Source organism: Oncorhynchus tshawytscha, linkage group LG25 (genome assembly GCF_018296145.1).
Source record: "Oncorhynchus tshawytscha isolate Ot180627B linkage group LG25, Otsh_v2.0, whole genome shotgun sequence".
Classification (NCBI taxonomy): Eukaryota; Metazoa; Chordata; class Actinopteri; order Salmoniformes; family Salmonidae; genus Oncorhynchus; species Oncorhynchus tshawytscha.
Window position 1 is genome coordinate 46,589,656 of NC_056453.1, and position 22,835 is coordinate 46,612,490.

Genomic DNA, 22,835 nt, shown 5'->3' on the forward strand with positions numbered 1-22,835 from the left:
GCTGGACAACAGAGGAGAACCATGGAGACGTACCGTGAAACAAGTATGGGACTGGACTGGAGAGCTAGCCCTCACCGGGACTAAGCAACCACCAATCGGTCGCAGAAGGGACGGGCACCTTCATTGGACCAGAACCATGGTCATTAATGAACCAAACCCACAAGGTAATAGCTGGGATAGAGCCACTGCCCAGGACAGAGCTCAATATCCTCCCATCACCAAGCTGGGAAACGTGGATCAAAAGTTAGGACAAATCGGACACTGGCGGTAAATGTCCAAAGTACCATGGTTCCGAGGGGCTCACATCCCTCAAAAGTACCCAGTACTCATTTTCTATTCGGGCTGATCAGTTTGACACCACCCCGTCTCTCTAGGAAAAACCAGGTTTCTGATGGAAGTCTTGTTGTCAAAAGGCCAATTTATCCAGGTTTCTGACACATTTGCCGGTGGAGCTATGGTCCCGTTTCCAAAGGGGCTCCCCCGATTGACGAGGCAAATCAAATCGGGAGGGAACATCCATCAGAACACCAGCCAAAGACCGGCCGATAGAGTCCCTCCCAGGTGGAAGACGAATGCAAATCAGTCAGAGGAAATTAAATTGGCTGGACAAAGAGGTGAATAAATATCGTGAAACAAGTATGGGACTGGACTGGAAGCTGGCCCTCACCGGGACTAAGCAACCTTCTGGATCGCACGAAAGGGCACAAATTGACCAGCATTTCCATTTAATTAAAAACGTTTTTGTATAAAACATTTTAATAGAAAATCGTGATTTACGTTTTTGGGAAAAAAAAGTTAGGAAAATCTACACTGAAACATAGGTGCCTGTGGATGCCTCAAATCTTTTTTCTATGCTGGAATTGTTTGCCCATCACTCTAGACATGGGTATGACACGAAATTTGGGACCTCTGGCCCTTCAGGAAGTATTTTTAATCATTTTTGAAAATTTCAGAAATCGGTCGAAAAAATGACAGAGTCCCCACTTTTCACAGCCGTGCACCTGGTGATTGAAAATAGGCACCTGGTAACCCAAAAGTTAAAATACGGTTCTAAATGACTTAACGGTGTTCCAGATACCCATGCCCGCTATGGAAGCACCCTATGCTGGATTGCGCCCTCTATCAATGGGGGCCCGCCCTGAGTGATTTATGCCCCTAAAATTACATGAGCGGTGTTCCAAAAGTCATGCCCGCTATGGGAGCACCCTAATACGGACCTTTTATCCATGGGGGACTATCAATTTAAGGGTCCCGCCCTGAGTGATTTATGGAAGGTTTAATTTTTATTCCTTTACTGATTGTTGCAACTGGTGATTGAAAACGTGCACCTGGGAACCTAAAATTACATTAGGTCGGTGTTTAAGGGTCAAAATTTCAATGCCCGATATGGGAGCACCCTAATAAAAACCTTTTGTCAGGGCCGTAAATCCATGGGGGAAAATATCACGATTTACTGATTGTTGGTGCAACTGGTGATTGAAAATAGCACCTGGGAACCCAAAAATTAAAATATGGTCTAAATGCATTTAAGGGTCATTCCATATCAATGCCCGATATGGAAGCACCCTACTACGGCCCTCTCTCTGTCAGGGCCGTCCTGAGTGCTTTATGGACTGTTTAAAATATCACGATTACTGATTGTTGTGCAACTGGTGATTGAAAACGTGCACCTGGGAACCTTTTGGTCAAATGCATTTAAAAAGTCATTCTCATATTAATGCCCGATATGGAAGCACCCTACTACGGCCCTCCTGTCAGTGGACATTGTTGTGCACTGGTGATTGAAAACGTGCACCTGGGAACCCAAAAATTAAAATATGGTCCTAAATGCATTTAAGGGTCATTCTCATATTAATGCCCGATATGGAAGCACCCTACTACGGCCCTCTCTCTGTCAGGGCCGTCCTGAGTGCTTTATGGACTGTTTAAAATATCACGATGGATACTGATTGTTGTGCAACTGGTGATTGAAAACGTGCACCTGGGAACCCAAAAATTAAAATATGGTCCTAAATGGGGTCATTCTCATATTAATGCCCGATATGGAAGCACCCTACTACCTGGTGATTGAAAACGTGCACCTGGGAACCTAATTATTTAAAGTAGTCACCTCGTAAGGTGTTTGGAGTTAAGTTTTATGTCCGGTTACTGTGTGCGCCGCCATCTTGGGCTATATTCCGGTACACCAAAACGTGAATAAATCAAAAAGTACATATCCAATCTGGATGGGGTTTTTTTTTAATGCCCGATATGGAAACGAAAGGGCACTCATAGACGAGAATTGTCATTTCATTAAAAACGTTTTTGTATAAAACCTTTTAATAGGAAATCGTGTTTTAAATTTTGGGAAAAAAACGTGCATGTTACTGGAAACATAGGTGCCTGTCAGGGCAATTTGTTTTTTTACTGGACATGCTCTACTTGTTGCCCATTGAGAGAGAGGGTATGAGACGAAATTTGGGACCTCTAGCCCCTCGGGAAGTATTTTTAATCATTTTTTGAAAATTACCGATTTTGCACCCGGTAACCCAAAAAATTAAACACATTTTTAATCATTTGAATGCATAATGACACAAATACAAGGGTGAATTTCAAACAAATATGCTTTATTTAATCAGTTAATCATGGATTGAGTTGACCCTCAATCAGTGTCCGGGCCCGGCTGGCATTTTTGGGCAAATTATGGTACCGGTAGTGACGTGCCTGCGTTTCCAGAGAGTGACACATATGGTCAGCAACAGTTCCCCGGTCTGTAACTGAGCCTTGGTTAAAGTTCAACGTGGCAACACTGCGTCGAATTGTACCGAAGGTCACTTTACTTCCAATGCCAAACTCTGCAAAGATTTGCCCCACATACTCACACAGATTACCGTATGGTTGACCGCAGGATGTGAAAAAGAACAGTTCTGTGTCTGAGGTCATTCCACTCAGATGAGGCCTGATTTGATGGAATCGTTGAAGCCAAGTGTATTCCTCCTGAAATAGAACAATTCTGCACTCCCTGAAGCTATAGTTAGTTTTGTGGGAAGCTACACACATCTGATAACCCCCACCTTCCGGGGTTACTTCACTGAAATCACTCACACTAAACATTGTGACTGGGGACCGTCGAGTGCCATTAAGTATGGCCAATCGGCTGGACATGAGAGCTGCAAACCTACGCCTGTCAGAGCACGTGGCACGTTCCTCCAGCCTACTGAGAACTGAAGGAATGGCTTGATTGCTTAGCTCAACAAAGCGTTTTAACTCCGCAGCGCTGAGCACCTCGTCCCTGCAGCGTTGGCGGAATTTTGCCCTATGCGTTGCCTGGCTCTGCCGCGAGTCCCTGTCCATCTTCGCCAAGCAGAGTAACATCTTTCGAATTGCAACGAGCTTAGCTTGCATACCATTTGGCCGGAACTGAATAAGATAATTGAGGAAACCTCTAACATCGGCTCGGTACATTTTTAACGTGGATGGTGCCAAACCACGGCCGTCACATTGAGCATACCACTCAGACACACGTCTGTAGTTATCCAGAAAACACAGTCCTTCATCGGCCTTGCCCTCTGACATAATGCGGAGGAATTCCCGTACTCGGGACATACTGGTGCGACTATTGTCAATTCGTTTAACTGAAGGGTGTATACCCACAGTATAGTGTTCATACTGAGTCAAAATTGCATTACTCCAAACCTGAATTCTGGACGGCACGCCGCCGTCTTCATCACTCTCGCTCTCAGTGGAAGTCGCCACGACGCAGCCTTGCTCCCTCGGTTCCGAGCACAGTTCACTACCGACCTGACTGGTTGGCTGCACCGCCGCCGAAGAACCTGCCGTCTGATCCCCCTCGTCCACCAGCTGCTGCTCACCCTCGTCCACCAGCTGCTGCTCACCCTCGTCCACCAGCTGCTGCTCACCCTCGTCCACCAGCTGCTGCTCACCCTCGTCCACCAGCTGCTGCTCACCCTCGTCCACCAGCTGCTGCTCACCCTCGTCCACCAGCTGCTGCTCACCCTCGTCCACCAGCTGCTGCTCTCACCAGCTCTGCTCACCCTCGTCCACCAGCTGCTGCTCACCACCAGCTGCTGCTCACCCTCGTCCACCAGCTGCTGCTCACCCTCGTCCACCAGCTGCTGCTCACCCTCGTCCACCAGCTGCTGCTCCCCTCGTCCACCAGCTGCTGCTCACCCTCGTCCACCAGCTGCTGCTCACCCTCGTCCACCAGCTGCTGCTCACCCTCGTCCACCAGCTGCTGATCCCCCTCGTCCACCAGCTGCTGCTCACCCTCGTCCACCAGCTGCTGCTCACCCTCGTCCACCAGCTGCTGCTCACCCTCGTCCACCAGCTGCTGCTCACCCTCGTCCACCAGCTGCTGCTCCACGGACAACTCGCTTTCTAAACACTGCAAAATCGCAGGGTCCTCCGGCCGCGGTTCAAGCACTGATTCAGACTGCTGTCTCTCAGTCGAAAACCGGCTAAAATGCATAGCATTCGTCCATTCCATAGTACCGAACTTAAGTGCATGTACAGACTTCAAATGTCGATCTAGCCGCACTATATTCTGTTTACAACAAAGTCCACAGTCGCGTCTTGATCTGCTACTCATAGCTTCTCTCTCCTGCCTTCCTCCGTGTCTCTTTGTTTGCTCCACCAAACACCTAACCCTAACTAACCCTAACCCTAACCCCTAACCCTAACCCTTGATCTTTTAGTGTGGCGTGGTTTTATTTGATTGTTTGGATACTTTTATAGCACTTATTTTGAGTTTTGCCTTTGTTTGATGGCACTATGGGCCTTTTTTAAATTTTATATATATATTTTTTTTATTCTTGTACTTATTGGGTGGTTCACCTGGTAGACCCTAACCCTAACCTGAATTCTAACCCTAACCCCTAGTTACCCCAATCCCTCCTCCTAACCTGAGACCCTCATGCCTAACCTTACTTATTGAACCTAACCCTGACCCTAACCCCAACTTGAATTCTAACCTTAACCCCAAGTTACCTTAATCCCTCACCCTAACCCTGGGACCCCCATGCCTGAACCTAACCCTAACCCTGAGACCTTCATGCCTAACCTTAAACCTTTAGACCCTCATATCTGATTTTAAGTCAACCTTGACCTGTATTTTAACTCTGACCCTTGTGGTAACTCCAATCTGAATTTTGATCTTAACCTATAGCTTTCAAACCTTCAGCTTAATTCCTAACCTTAACCTTATGTCCCTACACCCCCATATCTAATTTTAATCTTTACACTCTCTATATCTATTTTAATCTCTACACTCTCTATATCTATTTTAATCTCTAGACTTTTATACCGAACTTTTTCTCCAAGACCACCGCTCTGAACTTGGCACTTGGCCTTTCTTCTTAGTTTAGAATTTCTGGCTTTTAACCTAAGCCTGATTTTAATGCCTGACTTTGGTCTTCCTTTTATAGCTTTTCTTAGTCATTTAAAGTATATAAATACATAAGTCTCACCATTTATTCTAAAGAGGTTGCCTGTGCCAGTGCACACCAGATTCGTCTGTTACTCATTGACCCTAACCCCCCCCTAACCCTAACCCTTAACCCTAACCCCTAACCCTAAACCTAACCCTAACCTAAAACCTACTGACAGACAGTCTTTTAACCCAACCAACGGGTTAATCTACAAGTGGGCAACCATGGGGCCTACTACTTTGGCCGGCCGCGCCCGGACCCCTCCGGACCGCGCGTATATGATGTGGAGTGCACACCCCTCCCTTCCCCCCCTTCGGCTTCCACGTGTCAGAGATGGAAGTGGATCAACCGACTCAAAACTAGACAACCTAACCCTAACCCAACCCTAACCCTCTAACCCTAACCCTCTAACCCTAACCCTCCCCCTAACCCTCTAAACCTAACAGACCACTATCTATGTATGGAATAACCAATAGACCACTATGTATGGAATAACTAATAGACCACTATGTATGGAATAACTAATAGACCACTATGTATGTATGGAATAACTAATAGACCACTATGTATGGAATAACTAATAGACCACTATGTATGGAATAACTAATAGACCACTATGTATGGAATAACTAATAGACCACTATGTATGGAATAACTAATAGACCACTATCTATGTATGGAATAACTAAGACCATTATGTATGGAATAACTAAAAGACCACTATCTATGTATGGAATAACTAATAGACCACTATGTATGGAATAACTAATATACCACTATGTATGGAATAACTAATATACCACTATGTATGGAATAACTAATAGACCACTATGTATGGAATAACTAAATAACTAATGGAATAACCACTATCTATGGAAATAACTAATAGACCACTATCTATGTATGGAATAACTAATAGACCACTATCTATGTATGGAATAACTAATAGACCACTATGTATGGAATAACTAATATACCACTATGTATGGAATAACTAATAGACCACTATGTATGGAATAACCAACAGACCACTATGTATGGAATAACTAATAGACCACTATGTATGAAATAGCTAATAGACCACCATCGATGTATGAAATAACTAATAGACCACTATGTATGTATGGAATAACTAATAGACCACTATCTATGTATGGAATAACTAATAGACCACTATGTATGGAATAACTAATAGACCACTATCTATGTATGGAATAACTAATAGACCACTATCTATGTATGGAATAACTAATAGACCACTATCTATGTATGGAATAACTAAAAGACCACTATCTATGTATGGAATAACTAATAGACCACTATGTATGGAATAACTAATATACCACTATGTATGGAATAACTAATATACCACTATGTAGGGAATAACTAATATACCACTATGTATGGAATAACTAATAGACCACTATGTATGGAATAACTAATATACCACTATGTATGGAATAACTAATAGACCACTATGTATGGAATAACCAACAGACCACTACGTATGGAATAACTAATAGACCACTATGTATGTATGGAATAACTAATAGACCACTATGTATGGAATAACTAATAGACCACTATGTATGGAATAACTAATAGACCACTATGTATGGAATAACTAATAGACCACTATGTATGGAATAACTAATAGACCACTATGTATGGAATAACTAATAGACCACTATGTATGTATGGAATAACTAATAGACCACTATGTATGGAATAACTAATAGACCACTATCTATGTATGGAATAACTAATAGACCACTATGTATGGAATAACTAATAGACCACTATGTATGTATGGAATAACTAATAGACCACTATGTATGGAATAACTAATAGACCACTATGTATGGAATAACCAACAGACCACTATGTATGGAATAACCAACAGACCACTATGTATGGAATAACTAATAGACCACTATGTATGGAATAACTAATAGACCACTATGTATGGAATAACTAATAGACCACTATGTACGGAATAACCAACAGACCACTATGTATGGAATAACTAATAGACCACTATGTACGGAATAACCAACAGACCACTATGTATGAATAACTATAAGGCTATTGTTAAGCCCAACCCCAACTAACCCCAACCCCACTCTAGCAGGTATTAGCCAACTGTCCTAAATATTCTGACAACTAGTCAAGCAACTCACTCATTCCACTTTTGAAAATGCATCCCAGGTGTCTTTGCACAAACCTTGTTGTTTTAACAGATATGACATTTTTAAATACCATTTAAGAAAACATGGGTTAACCTTTGAATGTTTCACTTTGGATGTAAATGTGTTGCAAGCTCTCCCCAGGAGCAGCTGTGTTTAATAATGTTTGGAACCTTGTCTACTTCCCCAGCCTCATTCTTTACCAACACTTCAGACAGTTAAATCATTTCATTTCACAAAATCCATGTCATAACAGACCAAAACATTGTCACAAGACTACATAATTGAAATCACTGACAGCTCTGTCCATTAACATCACTGCCTCTGAACGATCTAAAAAGAAGAGGTGGCGTCTCCTGCAATGTCCTGTTGCATACAGAGTTTAGCACATTTAGTTGGCAGACACTAAAGGCAGGTTAATATAACTCTTCATGGGGGGAAGTGGTTTGATCTTGCGTCCGGCCCAGCCACCTTTCCTCTTCCACAAGCCGCTGGAGGGCCGGATGCCGAGCCAACGGTTCCTGCCAGCTTTACCAATGATCCGTTTGTTGTGATCGATGTTGGACACCCTTCCCACTGTGGCCATGCATGTCTCAATCACCTGGAAACAGAAGACAAGAGCAGGTGAGGTGTAGTCAGAGCATCAGCTTTTAGAATCTAGATCTGGTATTTGTATCTATTATGATCCCATTTGTTCCTGCCGAGGCAGCAGCTACTCTTCCTGGCATACAAGCAAAAGTTAAGGCAGTTTATACAATTTTAAAAACATTACAATACATTCACAGATTTCACAACACACTGTGCCCTCAGGCCCCTACTCCACCACTAACACATATCTACAACACACTGTGTGCCCTCAGGCCCCTCCTCCACCACTACCACATATCTACAACACACTGTGTGCCCTCAGGCCCCTCCTCCACCACTACCACATATCTACAACACACTGTGTGCCCTCAGGCCCCTCCTCCACCACTACCACATATCTACAACACACTGTGTGCCCTCAGGCCCCTCCTCCACCACTACCACATATCTACAACACACTGTGTGCCCTCAGGCCCCTACTCCACCACTACCACATATCTACAACACACTGTGTGCCCTGCCCCTACCCACCACTACAGGCCCACACTGTGTGCCCTCAGGCCCCTCCCACCACTACCACATATCTACAACACACTGTGCCCTCAGGCCCCTACTCCACCACTAACACATATCTACAGTGTCTGTGCCTATGTTTGTGTTGCTTCACAGTGCCGCTGTTCCATAAGGTGTTTTTTTTTTTAGATCATATTTTACTGCTTGTATCAGTTACTCGATGTGGAATAGAGCTCCATGTAGTCATGGCTCCATGAGGTGCAGTCAGAACACCAGCTTCTACATCTGGTGAGGTGCAGTCAGAACACCAGCTTCTAGATCTGGTGAGGTGCAGTCAGAACACCAGCTTCTACATCTGGTGAGGTGCAGTCAGAACACCAGCTTCTACATCTGGTGAGGGTGAGGTGCAGTCAGAACACCAGCTTCTACATCTGGTGAGGTGCAGTCAGAACACCAGCTTCTACATCTGGTGAGGTGCAGTCAGAACACCAGCTTCTACATCTGGTGAGGTGCAGTCAGAACACCAGCTTCTAGATCTGGTGAGGTGCAGTCAGAACACCAGCTTCTAGATCTGGTGAGGTGCAGTCAGAACACCAGCTTCTATAATCTAAATCTGGTGATGTGCAGTCAGAACACCAGCTTCTACATCTGGTGAGGTGCAGTCAGAACACCAGCTTCTACATCTGGTGAGGTGCAGTCAGAACACCAGCTTCTATAATCTAAATCTGGTGAGGTAGTCAGTGTAAACAGATGGTCAAACCATTTAAAGTCATCATACAGGCCTCTAAAATTATTGATTTATGACATCCGTAAATGTCTTAAAATACATTTATTTTGAAATAATATCATAGATCTTAAAATGATCAGATGATGAGACTCACGGTAGCGTAAAGTGTAAACGAGGCTAGACAGCCAAAACAGACAACAGTGAGTATATTACCCGACTCTGCTGTTTAGATGGACAGTAATCTCACCTGAATCTGCTGTTTAGATGGCAGCTGTACAATCGCTGTTCCGCTGACTTTACGAAGTAACACTCCACTCGTACCTACAACACAATAAAACTGTTTCAATAGTGATCAGACTCATTATTATTATTCCACTTCTAATGTATGAGATGGAGATTGTTCAGCTGCAGCACGGATATGGATCAGGGGTTAGGGGACAGGGGACAGGTTACCTGCAGCACGGATAGGGATTAGGGGACAGGTTACCTGCAGCACGGATAGGGATCAGGGGTTAGAGGTAAAGGTTACCTGCAGCACGGATAGGGATCAGAGGTTAGAGGTCAGGTTACCTGCAGCACGGATAGGGATCAGAGGTTAGAGGTCAGTCGTTAGGGGTAAAGGTTACCTGCAGCACGGATGTAGGTGGCTCCTTTCCCAGGATACAGTTCAAGGTTGTTGACCAGAGTTCCAACAGGAAGAGCTCCCAGGGGGAACGAGTCTCCTTCTTTAGCCGAAACTAGAGAGGACATCATGACAGAAACATTAGATTATTATACAGACATACAATATACATCACAGACTGGAGACAACATACATTATAACAGACTTGAGAGAGCTCCATTATCTGGTAGAGAGGACAGGTGGGTTAGAAACAGCTCCGTTACCTGGTAGAGAGGACAGGTGGGTTACAAACAGCTCAATTATGTTGTGGAGAGGACAGGTGGGTCTAGCCAGGGCTAAATTCCCAATCTGGCCATCATGGCCACCAAACCTTCCCTAGCTTAGAATTGGCTCAATCATCCCCCTCCCTCTCCCCTGTAACTATTCTCCCGTTGTTGCTGTAAATGAGAACGTGTTCAGTCAACTTACCTGGTAAATTAAGGATAAAATAAAACAAATAAAATAAGGCAGGAGGTTTGACTGAAACTTCCACACCGTGCAGCAACTAGGATGGATGGAGGTCTTACCTGCCATGCGGCCGATAGTCCCAGAGGTTTTAATGAGGTCTCCAACTTGCATGTTCTCTGTAGCAATAATCCAACGCTTCCTCTTGCCTCCTGCCACCAGAGCTATTTCTGCAGATCTGTTACGAAAGACCAGGTATCACTTAGACAGCGAACGTCTTCTAGATTCACATAGAAAAAGACCAGTAGATACACTACAGGTTAAAAGTTTTAGAACACCAACTCATTCAGTTTTTCTTTATTTTTCCTAAAAATAAAAGTTCTCACTGTCAACGGCATTTATTTTCAGCAAACTTAACATGTGTAAATATTTGTATGAACATAACTAGACTCAACAACTGAGATAAACTGAACAAGTTCCACAGACATGTGACTAACAGAAATTGAATAATGTGTCCTGAACAAAAGGGGGGTTTAAAATCAAAAGTCAGTCAGTATCTGGTGTGGCCACCAGCTGCATTAAGTACTGCAGTGCATCTCCTCATGGACTGCACCAGATTGGTCAGTTATTGCTGTGAGATGTTACCCAACTCTTGCACCAAGGCACCTGCAAGTTCCCAGACATTTCTGGGGGAAAATGGCCCTAGCCCTCAACCTCCGATCCAACAGATCCCAGACGTGCTCAATGGGATTGAGATCTGGGCTCGTCGCTGGCCATGGCAGAACACTGACATTTCTGTCTTGCAGGAAATCACGCACAGATTTAGCAGTATGGCTTGTGGCATTGTCATGCTGGAGGGTCATGTCAGGATGAGCCTGCAGGAAGGGTACCACATGAGGGAGGAGGATGTCTTCCCTGTAACGCACAGCATTGAGATTGCCTGCAATGACAACAAGCTCAGTCTGATGATGCTGTGACACACCGCCCCAGACCATGACGGACCCTCCACCTCAATCCCACTCCAGAGTACAACGCTCATTCCTTCGACAATAAAAGCGAATCAGATCGGTGTAACGCATATGGAATCATGTAGTAACCAAAAACAAAAAGTGTTAAACAAATAAAAAATCTATTTTAGATTCATCAAAGTAGCCACCATTTGCCTTGACAGCTTTGCACTCCTGGCACTCTTTCTACCAGCTTTCAATTAACAGGTGTGCCTTATTAAAAGTTCCTTTGTGGAATTTCTTTCCTTCTTAATGTGTTTGAGCCAATCAGTTGTGTTGTGACTAGGTAGAGGTGGCATACAGAAGCCCTATTTGGTAAACGACCAAGTCTATATAATGTCAAGAACAGCTCAAATAAGTAAAGAGAAACAACAGTCCATCATTACTTTAAGACATGAAGGTCAGTCAATATGGAACATTACAAGAACTTTGAAGGTTTCTTCAAGTTCAGTCGCAAAAACCATCAAGCGCTATGATGAAACTGGAATGGCGGTCTGAAAACTTAGTTTCCCCAGCCTCAGAAATTGCAGCCCAAATAAATGCTTCAGAGTTCAAGTAACAGACATCTCAACATCAACTGTTCAGAGGAGACTGCGCGAGTCAGGCCTTTGCAGCAATTTGACCACAAAGAAAACACTAGTAAAGGACACCAATAAGAAGAGACTTGCTTGGTCCAAGAAACACGAGCGGTGGACATTAGACTGGTGGAAATTTGTTCCAACCACGCTGTAACTGACAGTTAGAGTTACAGGTTATGTCGTTGTCTTTTGTTTGAATTGTTTACGTGTCCGCTGTGCGGGGGAAATGATAATACAAGCGGAACTACGTAGCTAAATACTGTTGTAACGGGGATCCTTATAAGCAACACACTTTGAGGGAAGGCAATCCTGCGCTGCGTTAGCTAAGTTTTCATGTCATCGGGTGTAGTTCATAAAGGTTGAAGAGTGTATGTTAGGATGAAGTGTGAATTCATGCCAGGAATAATAAGTGTGAAGTTTGATTTCCTCCCTTCTGTAATCAGCAGCCAATGAGGTATTTTTCCTTTATTCATGTGTTTAATCTGAACCCGTTATAACGCCGGTTAAACTGTTATGCATGTAAGCACTTCAGAGTTATACCAAGCTAATAAGTCACTCGTAAGATAAGGTTGTAAGAGTGTGCTTAACTGTATTTGTCATTTACTTTATAGTTCTCACAGAAGGTGATAATTCTGACTAAAACTACAGAATAAAGCCGCCAGTTAAAATCAAGGAACGGTCGTGCTCGTGGTTACTGAAGGGAGCTACACACACGTCTTTGTGAGATGTGGTGTGGGTGAACGGATGATTTCCCACCATAAAGCAAGGAGTTAGGTGGTGAGATGGTGGTGCTTTGATGGCAACACTGATTTATTTAGAATTAAAAGGCACACTTAACCAGCATGGCTACCACAGCATTCTGCAGTGATACGCCACCCCATCTGGTTTGCACTTAGTGAGACTATTATTTTGTTTTTCAACAGGACAATGACACAACACCTCCAGGCTGTGTCAGGGCTATTTTACCAAGGAGAATGACGGAGTGCTGCATCAGATGGCCTGGCCTCCAAAATCCCCCGACCTCAACCAAATTGATATGGTTCGGGATGAGTTGGACAGCAGAGTGAAGGAAAAAAATACAAATAAAAAAATAAAAAATAATTTAAAAAGTAGCAGCAAAATAACAAGCCAGGATATATACAGGGGTACCGGTACAGAGTCAATGTGTGGGCGCACCGGTTAGTCGAGGTAATATGTACATGTAGGTAGAGTTAAAGTGACTATGCATAGATTATAAACAGAGTAGCAGCAGCGTAAAAGAGAGGTCAGGGTGGCTGTTCAGGAGTCTGATGGCTTGGGGGTAGAACCTGTCACCAACAGGGGTAAGGTGGGGGCCACCAACAGGGGTAAGGTGGGGGCCACCAACAGGGGTAAGGTCAAGAGTAATTCTCGTACCTGCAGGGGTCATACCGGACCTCCATCACCCTCTCCTCGAAGGTCTGCTCCTCTCTGCCTGGTTCATAGCGGAGACGTTGGAAGTCAATCCAACGGTATCTCTGTTTATGGCCTCCTCCAATGCCATGTGTACGAACCCTGCCTATAGGTTAGGAGGGAAATATAGCTCAACCAATGGTATGCCTGTCCCAGTCAGTCTCACTGTCTGATGGTGTACTATATGGGTAGGATGTAGGTAGGGGTTAGTCTGTCTGATGGTGTACTACGGACAGAGTTACCAGAGTGATCTCTGCCTCCAGTCTTCTTCATGCCTATAGGTCTAACGGTGTATTTCTCCCTCTGTTTCCATGTGTTTCTGTTCTGCTCCAGACAGGATGTAGTCAGGAAGCCTCTCCACCCAGAGCAGGTTAGAAACATGGAGCTGGTCTGGGCCCGGAGCACCGTTTGTCCTGCTGTCTATGAACAACAAACACAATGCATTTGGAAAGTATTCGGACCCCTTGACTTTTTCTACATTTTGTTAAGTTAGCCTAATTCTAAAAATGTACACAACCCATAATGACAAAGCAAAAACGGTTTAGAAATGTTTGCAAATCTATTAAAAATAAACAGAATACCTTATTTACATAAAAGTATTCAGACCCTTCGCTATGAGACTCAAAATTGAGCTCAGGTGCATCTTTTTTCCATTGATCATCCTTGAGATGTTTCTACAAGTTGGAGTCCACCCGTGGTCATTTCAACTGATTGGACATGATTTGGAAAGGCACACACCTGTCTATACAAGGTCTCACACTTGACAGTGTATGTCAGAGCAAAAACCAAGCCATGAGGCCGAAGGAATTGTCTGTAGAGCTCAGAGACAGGATTGAGTTGAGGCACAGATCTGGGGAAGGGTACCAAAACATTTCTGCAGCATTGAAGGTCTAAGAACACACTGGCCTCCATCATGCTTAAATGGAGAAGTTTGGAACCACAAAAGGTTCTTCCTAGAGCTGGCCGCCCGGCCAAACTGAGCAATCAGGGGAGAAAGGCCTTCGTAAGGAAGGTGACCAAGAACCCGATGGTCAATCACAGAGCTAGAGAGTTCCTCTGTGGAGATGGGAGAACCTTCCAGAAGGACAACCATCTCTGCAGCACTCCACCAATCAGGCCTTTATGGTAGAGTGGCCAGACGGAAGCCACTCTTCAGTAAAAGGCAAATGACAGCCCTCTTGGAGTTTGCCAAAAGGCACGCAAAGAGTCTCAGACCATGAGAAACAAGATTCCCTGGTTTGATGAAACCAAAATTTAACTCTTTGGCCTGAAAGCCAAGCGTCATGTCTGGAAGAAACCTGGCACCATCCCTACGATGCAGCATGGTGGTGGCAGCATCATGATAAGTGGATGTTCTACAGTGGCAGGGACTGGGAGAATAGTTGGATTGAGGGAAAGATGAATGGAGCAAAGTACGAAGAGATCCTTGATGAAAACCTTCACTCCAGTCTGAGGTCCTGAGCGCTCTGGAGAAGGTTCACCTTCCAACAGGATAAAGACCCCAAGCACACAGCCAAGACAACGCAGGAATGGCTTTGAGACAAGTCTCTGAATGTCCTTGAGTTGCCCATCCAGAGACCGGACTTGAACCCGATCAAACATATCCGGAGACCTGCAAATAGCTGTGCAGCAACACTCCCCATCCATCCTGACAGAGTTTGAGATAATCTGCAGAGAAGAACAGGATAAACTCCCCAAATACAGGTGTTCCAAGCTTGTTGCGTCAAACCCAAGACTGAAGGCTGTAATCGCTGCCAAAGATGCTTCAACAAAGTACTGGGTCTGAATACTTAAGTAAATGTGATACATTTTATTTGCAAACATTTCTAAACCTGTTTTGGCTTTTCGTTATGGGGTATTGTGTGTAGATTGATGAGGGAAAAAAAAAACATTTAATACATTTTAGAATAAGGCTTTAACGTTTTTTAAAAAACATAGAAAAAGTCAAGGGGTCTGAATACTTTCCAAATTCACTCACTCAAACATAATCTACACAGTAACAGTCAAATGTTTGGACAAGGATTTCTCAATTTTTTTATATTTTCTACATTGTAGAATAATAGTTAAGACAAACTATTAACACATGAAATCATGTAGTAACCAAAAAGTGTTAAACACCTTTGCCTTGATGACAGCTTTACACACACAATTTCACCTGAAATGCTTATCAAATCAAATCTTATTTGCACCAAATACAATGCTGAATACAACAGGTGTAGCAGACCTCGCAGTGAAATGCTGAATACAACAGGTGTAGCAGACCTCGCAGTGAAATGCTGAATACAACAGGTGTAGCAGACCTCGCAGTGAAATGCTGAATACAACAGGTGTAGCAGACCTCGCAGTGAAATGCTGAATACAACAGGTGTAGCAGACCTCGCAGTGAAATGCTGAATACAACAGGTGTAGCAGACCTCGCAGTGAAATGCTGAATACAACAGGTGTAGCAGACCTCGCAGTGAAATGCTGAATACAACAGGTGTAGCAGACCTCGCAGTGAAATGCTGAATACAACAGGTGTAGCAGACCTCGCAGTGAAATGCTGAATACAACAGGTGTAGCAGACCTCACAGTGAAATGCTGAATACAACAGGTGTAGCAGACCTCGCAGTGAAATGCTGAATACAACAGGTGTAGCAGACCTCGCAGTGAAATGCTGAATACAACAGGTGTAGCAGACCTCACAGTGAAATGCTGAATACAACAGGTGTAGCAGACCTCACAGTGAAATGCTGAATACAACAGGTGTAGCAGACCTCACAGTGAAATGCTGAATACAACAGGTGTAGCAGACCTCACAGTGAAATGCTGAATACAACAGGTGTAGCAGACCTCACAGTGAAATGCTGAATACAACAGGTGTAGCAGACCTCACAGTGAAATGCTGAATACAACAGGTGTAGCAGACCTCACAGTGAAATGCTGAATACAAGCTCTTAACCAACAAAGCAGTTTTTCCAACAGTCTTGAAGGAGTTTCCACATATGCTGAACACTTGTTGGCTGCTTTACCTTCACTCTGCGGTCCAACTCATCCCAAACCCAACCAATCTCAATTGGAAAAAAGTGTAAATATTGTTTTTCCTTGTTTTGTTCCCCGTAAATGTATATATTTTTTAATATCACTTTCCATCTACGGACTGAATATACTCTCCTGCAACCCTTCCTCACCCAATGTGGTATGGATCTGCTATTTTTAATACTTAAGAACCGGAACTCCCCTAAAAAGCAAGCCAGCTAACTTGCTACTAGCTAGTAGTCAGTTAGCCATTGCTAGGCCCATCTCCCAGCAAGCTGAAGAGGCCCATCAGCCAGTCCTTGGGCTACAATACCTGGACCCCTGCCGACCCATCACGACTGGACTACCAACGCAATTTCACTCCTCTGTCGCAACGTCGCCTGAATGCTCATCCGCTAGCCACGGCCCGCTAGCTGTCTACAGCACACCAGACTGTTACCTTAGGAAAACAAAGGCTAGCTTTTTCAAACACAAATTTGCATCCTGTAGCACTAACTCCAGTAAGTTGTGGGACACTAAAGTCCATGGACAATAAGAGCACCTCCTCCCAGCTGCCCACTGCACCGAGGCTAGGAAACACTATCAATAAGCATTTTTCTTCACCTGGCCACGCTTTTCACCTGGCTACCCCTACCCCTGTCAACAGCCCTGCACCCCTCACTGCAACTTGCCCAAGCCTCCTCATTTCTCCTTCACCCAAATCCAGATAGCTGATGTTCTGAAAGAGCTGCAAAACCTGGATCCCTACAAATCAGCTGGGCAAGACCCTCCCTTTCTAAAATGATCTACCGAAATTGTTGCAACCCCTATTACTAGCTTGTTCAACCTCTTTTCTTTCGTATCGTCTGAGATCCCCAAAGATTGGAAAGCTGACGCGGTCATCCCCCTCTTCAAAACGGGGAGACACTAAATCCAAACTGCAACAGATCTATATTTATCCTACCCTGCCTTTAAGGTCTTCGAAAACCAAGTTAACAAACAGATCACTGACCATCCCACCGTACCTTCTCCGCTATGCAATCTGGTTTCCGAGCTGGTCATGGGTGCAGTTCAGCCACACTCAAGGTCCGAAACGATATCATAACCGCCATCGATAAAAGACAGTACTGTGCAGCCATCTTCATCGACCTGGCCAAGGCTTTCGACAGTCAATCATAGAGTTCAGTGTGTCAAATCGGAGGGCCTGTTGTCCGGACCCGTCAGTCTCTACGGATGCCACAGGGTTCCTCTACGCAGATGACACCATTCTGTAGACTTCTGGACACTGTGTTAATAACTATCCTCCACACCAGCTTCAATGCCACACAACTCTCCTTACGTGGCCTCCAACTTCTCTTAAATGCAAGCAAAACTAAATGCATGCTCTTCAACCGGTCACTGCCCACACCTACCCACCTGTGTCATTCTCTACTTTTGGCCATGACCGTAAATCTACAGTTGAAGTCGGAAGTTTACATACACCTTATACATTTAAACTCAGTTTCACAGTAAAAATTCCCTGTCTTAGGTCAGTTAGGATCAGTCAGTTATTTTGAAAATGTGAAAATGTCAGAATAATAGTAGAGCGTGATTTTTCACCTTTTATTTCTTTCATCACATTCCCAGTGGGCCAGAATTTTACATACACTAAATTAGCATATAGTAGCATTGCCTTTCAATTGTTTAACTTGGGTCAAACGTTTCACGTAGCCTTCCACAAGCTTCCCACAATAAGTTGGGTTAATTTGGGCCCATTCTGGTGGAACTGTCAGGTTTGTAGACCTCCTTGCTCGCACACGCTTTTTCAGTTCTGCCCACAAATTTTCTAAAGGATTGAGGTCAGGGCTTTGTGATGGCCACTCCAATACCTTGACTTTGTTGTCCCTAAGCCATTTTTGCTTGGGGTCATTGTACATTTGAAAGACCCATTTGAGACCAAGCTTTAACTTCCTGACTGATGTCTTGAGATGTTGCTTCAATATATCCACATCATTTCCCTCCCTCATGATGTCATCTATTTTGTGATGTGCACCAGTCCCTCCTGCAGCAAAGCACCCTCACAACATAACGCTACCATCCCGTGCGTCACGGTTGGGATGGTGTTCTTCGGCTTGTAAGCATCCCTTTTTCCTCCAAACATAACGATGGTCATTATGGCCAAACAGTTCTATTTTTGTTTCATCAGACCAGAGGACATTTCTCCAAAAAGTACAATCTTTGTGCCCGTGTGCAGTTGCAAACCGTAGTCTGGCTTTTTTTATGGTGGTTTTATAGCAGTGGCTTCCTCCTTGCTGAGCGGCCTTTCAGGTTGTGTCGATATAGGACTCATTTTACTGTGGATATAGATACTTTTGTACCAGTTTCCTCCAGCATCTTCACAAGGTCATTTGCTGCTGTTCTGGAATTGATTTGCACTTTTCACACCAAAGTACGTTCATCTCTAGGAAACAGAACGCGTCTCCTTCCTGAGCGATATGACGGCTGCGTGGTCCCATGGTGTTTATAATTGCGTACTATTGTTTGTACAGATGAACGTGGTACCTTCAGGTGTTTTGTAAATTGCTCCCAAGGATGAACCAGACTTGTGGAGGTCTGCAATTTTATTTCTGAGGTCTTGGCTGATTTATTTTGATTTTCTCATGATGTCAAGCAAAGAGGCACTGAGTTTGAAGGTAGGCCTTGAAATACATCTACAGGTTCACCTCCAATTGACTCAAATTATGTCAATTAGCCTATCAGAAGCTTCTAAAGACATGACATCATTTTCTGGAATTTTCCAAGCTGTTTAAAGGCACAGTCAAATTAGTGTATGAAAACTTCTGACCCACTGGAATTGTGAAACAGTGTAATTATAAGTGAAATAATCTGTGTATAAACAATGGTTGGAAAATTTACTTGTGTCATGCACAAAGTAGATGTCCTTAACCGACTTGCCAAAACTATCATTTGTTAACAAGAAGTTTGTGGAGTGGTTGAAAAACCAAGTTAATGGCTCCAAACTAAGTGTATGTAAACTTCCGACTTCAACGGTCTCTATCTGGCCTTAGTCCTGCCTGACCGTACTCTGTCCTGATGTCTAAACAGTCATAGGAGTCAGCTGGTCAATACATATTGTGTATAGCACAAAACAATACAAAGCTATTATAGATGTCCCCACTGTCTACCATGATGCTGTTAGATTAGATATGGAGACTAGAGCCTACCTGGGTTGGTAATAGAGCCGGCCAGGAGAGGGACAGGGAGCGCAGAGCTCGGGATAAAGATGCCACCGCCATGATGACAATCTCCAGAGGAAAGCCTGATGGGTCAATTAATGATTAACAACTCAGTCACATCATTAGGTTGAATCCTAGACCGGGTTGAATGAATAATGTTAACTACCTTCAACAATCTCAGTCACTTTATTAGGTTTAGTGAATGAATAATGTTAGCTAGCTACACTGGCCCCGCCCTGGCAGTTCTGCCGCCCTAGGCGAGTCAAAAAGTAAAACACAAGACTTGTGCAGCCTAGTGTCAGCCCACAATGCAATTTTATGAATACTCATCGATGTGGTACCATTTGTAAAACAGGCTGTTGCTTAGTCTTTATTAGCCTTTATTAGCCTGCAGAACTGATTCATGACAATAAAGCCCACGAAGAAGGAGGGGAACTTAGTAGCCTAATTCCATTAAATACTGTACATTTTATTTTGACTTCTGTTTTTAGGATATGGTGTTAACATGTTTTGGGCATTTCAGTTCTGAGCTGATCATTTGTTATATTGTATTTTTTTCTCCATTTGTTCTGGTTGGTTTCACATTTCCAAATGTTAAATTAACATGTTCATGCTAGTCATTTGTTTTTTGGAGAAAATGCTCACATTAAATCCATTTATGATTATCATTAAGCATCACTTGCGTGTCCCAATCTTTATATTACTTTCACTTATTTGATCATCCAACAACATGCAGGAGGAATCAGCGCAATAAGATAAATATTTTGCGCCCGACTTTGGCAAAGTAGGCACTGCTTATCATGGGAGGCATCAGCGCTAACGTAAATAGCCCATATACCACTAGGTCAGAAAAGTCTTAATTGTCTTTGGGCAGAATTGTGAGGTGTTATGTGTTGGAGCAAGGGATGGGCGATATGGGCTAAAACTCATGTTGATTTTTTTTAAATGTTCTCTAAATAAGAATGGTTGTAAAAATTTTAAAAAAAAAAAAATTAATGGTCAAATGCACTGCATGTAAACAGTAGTAATATGAATTCAGAGGTAAATAATACCGAGGTTGAATACAAGTCTTCCACAACCACTAATCATTTTATCAAAATAGTTGTACCTGCTTTTTTTCCCAGATAATCATTGATCTGGCTTTCAGCCTACAAAAAAAACAATTGTGACAAATTTAACCAGAACCATGCATAATGCACATGAATTATAATGCACATGAATTAATTAGGTAGCAGGCATTATAGAAAATGAACACCAGTCTCATAATCTCTAAAGCACAAGCCCACGTGCTAGTGAGTAGTAATATTTATGTTTCAAGTTCAAATTTCAACTTGGATCTGAGTAGAATTTCACAAGTTAATGACCTTCTGTCCGTCTCCAACTGTTTGAACAGCATGCTTGTCCACTTTGTTCAGATGTTGAAATCAAGAGGCTTACCTTATTTCTCAGAGTGAGAAGAGTTACCAATTGCTTATATACTTGTTTTAGCGTATTGCACATTTATAAATCAGACTAAACAGCTAGCATAACAATATTTGACTAAATTGCGGTAACATAACGTGCGCGTGACAAACTGAGTTCACAAACTAATGTTCATCCGCTCTGCTCAAAAGTTGAGGAGTTGAAACAAACAGGGTATGGTTCAAAAGGCTAACTTCTATTACAGCAAAATAATGTCTCCATATTACCAATTGTTGGACCAAACCTCAAATGCAAATAACGAGTTTAAACTGCTTGTCAGAGAGGAAGAAGTGATCTCTCATCTTTGTTATTTTGAGTGGAGAGGCTTGGGAGAAAGCAGCAAAGCGAGAGTTATTTTTTGGTCTGGCCAAAATGCGTTTCTATGAGCGTATTTTAAATCTAAACTTATCGGCTGTATTCCCGCATTTGGGATAAAGACATGAGCAACTCATCTAATGTAAATGGGAATAACAGAACGAGACATAAAAACAAATACAAAAAAACTTGCTTCTGCATTTGGAATATTGCAAAAAAACATGTTTGATTTCATTCGCCTACTTGGTCAGTTTAGCTCAGAAAAATACCGACCTCACTCTGCTGCCTAATGGGCGGGCCTGTAACTACAACAATCTCAGTAATTTATTCGGTTGAATGAATATGTTAACTACCTACAACATTCATGTTACTAGGATGAATGACTTAATCATGTGTCAGTAAAATAACCAGGTTGAATGACAGAGTAGCAACAAGCTGCTTATGGGCTGGAGACCAATTTTGGGAAAACCTGCTGTAAATCACTAGTTAGTTTAGACACAGCTAGTTAGCTAGCTAGCAAACTGATACAGTATACATGTTCACCTCATAAACAAGCTATCCACGTTTAAACAATATGTATCAAGTTATGTCTAGCTAATTTGATAAGTTATCGTAGCTTGCTAATAATGAACCAAAATGATAACGTTGCCTACTGTGCGCATCTCGTAGCTAACGACGTTACAACACGAGACAGAAATAGCACCACATAACCCATAGCGTCGCTCTAAATACATTACTCGTTTTGGCATTCATTGCTGAAAGTCGTGAATTTCATGAGCTACATGTTTCGGTAATTTTAGCTCCATAGCCACCTGAAGTTATTTCGTGCCTCCACTCGATTCTGCTTGTCCTTCAGCACGCTGTGTCGCACATAACTGACGTCCGAAGGTTCTTCTTCTTCTTCTTCGCCGGTCGTGCTCATTCTTCTTCGGTGGGGTTTAACGGCGGTTGGTATTCAATGTTAATGGTGCATTACCGCCACCAGCTGGACGGGACATTTAACGATCAAATACAACATATATTGCGGGAAAGGGGTAAAAAAAAATGACATCATTCAAAATCCAAAAAATAGACATGTCAACAAATAAAACCCATCCCACTTCTTCAATTACAGTCCATCACAAAACATTCACAGACAGGATTTCTTGCACAGCCTCGGCTGTGAAATCACAAAGACAAAATGTAATTGTGTCATTTTGGAGTCACTTTTATTGTAAATAAGAATATAATATGTTTCTAAACACTTCTAATGATCAGTGAGAAAAGTTGGTTGACAACCGCAATTTTAAATAAAATATATATATTTTTTATTTCACCTTTATTTA

General features: G+C 43.1%; 1 protein-coding gene across 2 annotated transcripts; it reads right to left on the bottom strand.

The window, feature by feature from the left end:
* Positions 1-7,735: 7,735 nt before the first annotated feature.
* On the bottom strand, positions 7,736-22,423 carry mrpl2 (mitochondrial ribosomal protein L2). 2 transcript variants are annotated; one of them, XM_024406756.1, is made up of 8 exons: positions 22,323-22,423; positions 19,723-19,817; positions 13,765-13,942; positions 13,487-13,628; positions 10,629-10,744; positions 10,067-10,177; positions 9,688-9,761; positions 7,736-8,213 (listed from the first exon to the last, which is right to left on the bottom strand). In XM_024406756.1, exons 2-8 carry the CDS (start codon positions 19,792-19,794, stop codon positions 8,004-8,006), a joined length of 903 nt encoding a protein of 300 aa, XP_024262524.1. In that variant the 5' UTR covers positions 19,795-19,817; positions 22,323-22,423; the 3' UTR covers positions 7,736-8,003. The 2 variants fall into 2 exon arrangements, with proteins under 2 accessions (XP_024262524.1, XP_042161733.1); XM_042305799.1 differs by lacking the exon at positions 22,323-22,423 and adding an exon at positions 20,843-20,865.
* Positions 22,424-22,835: the final 412 nt, after the last annotated feature.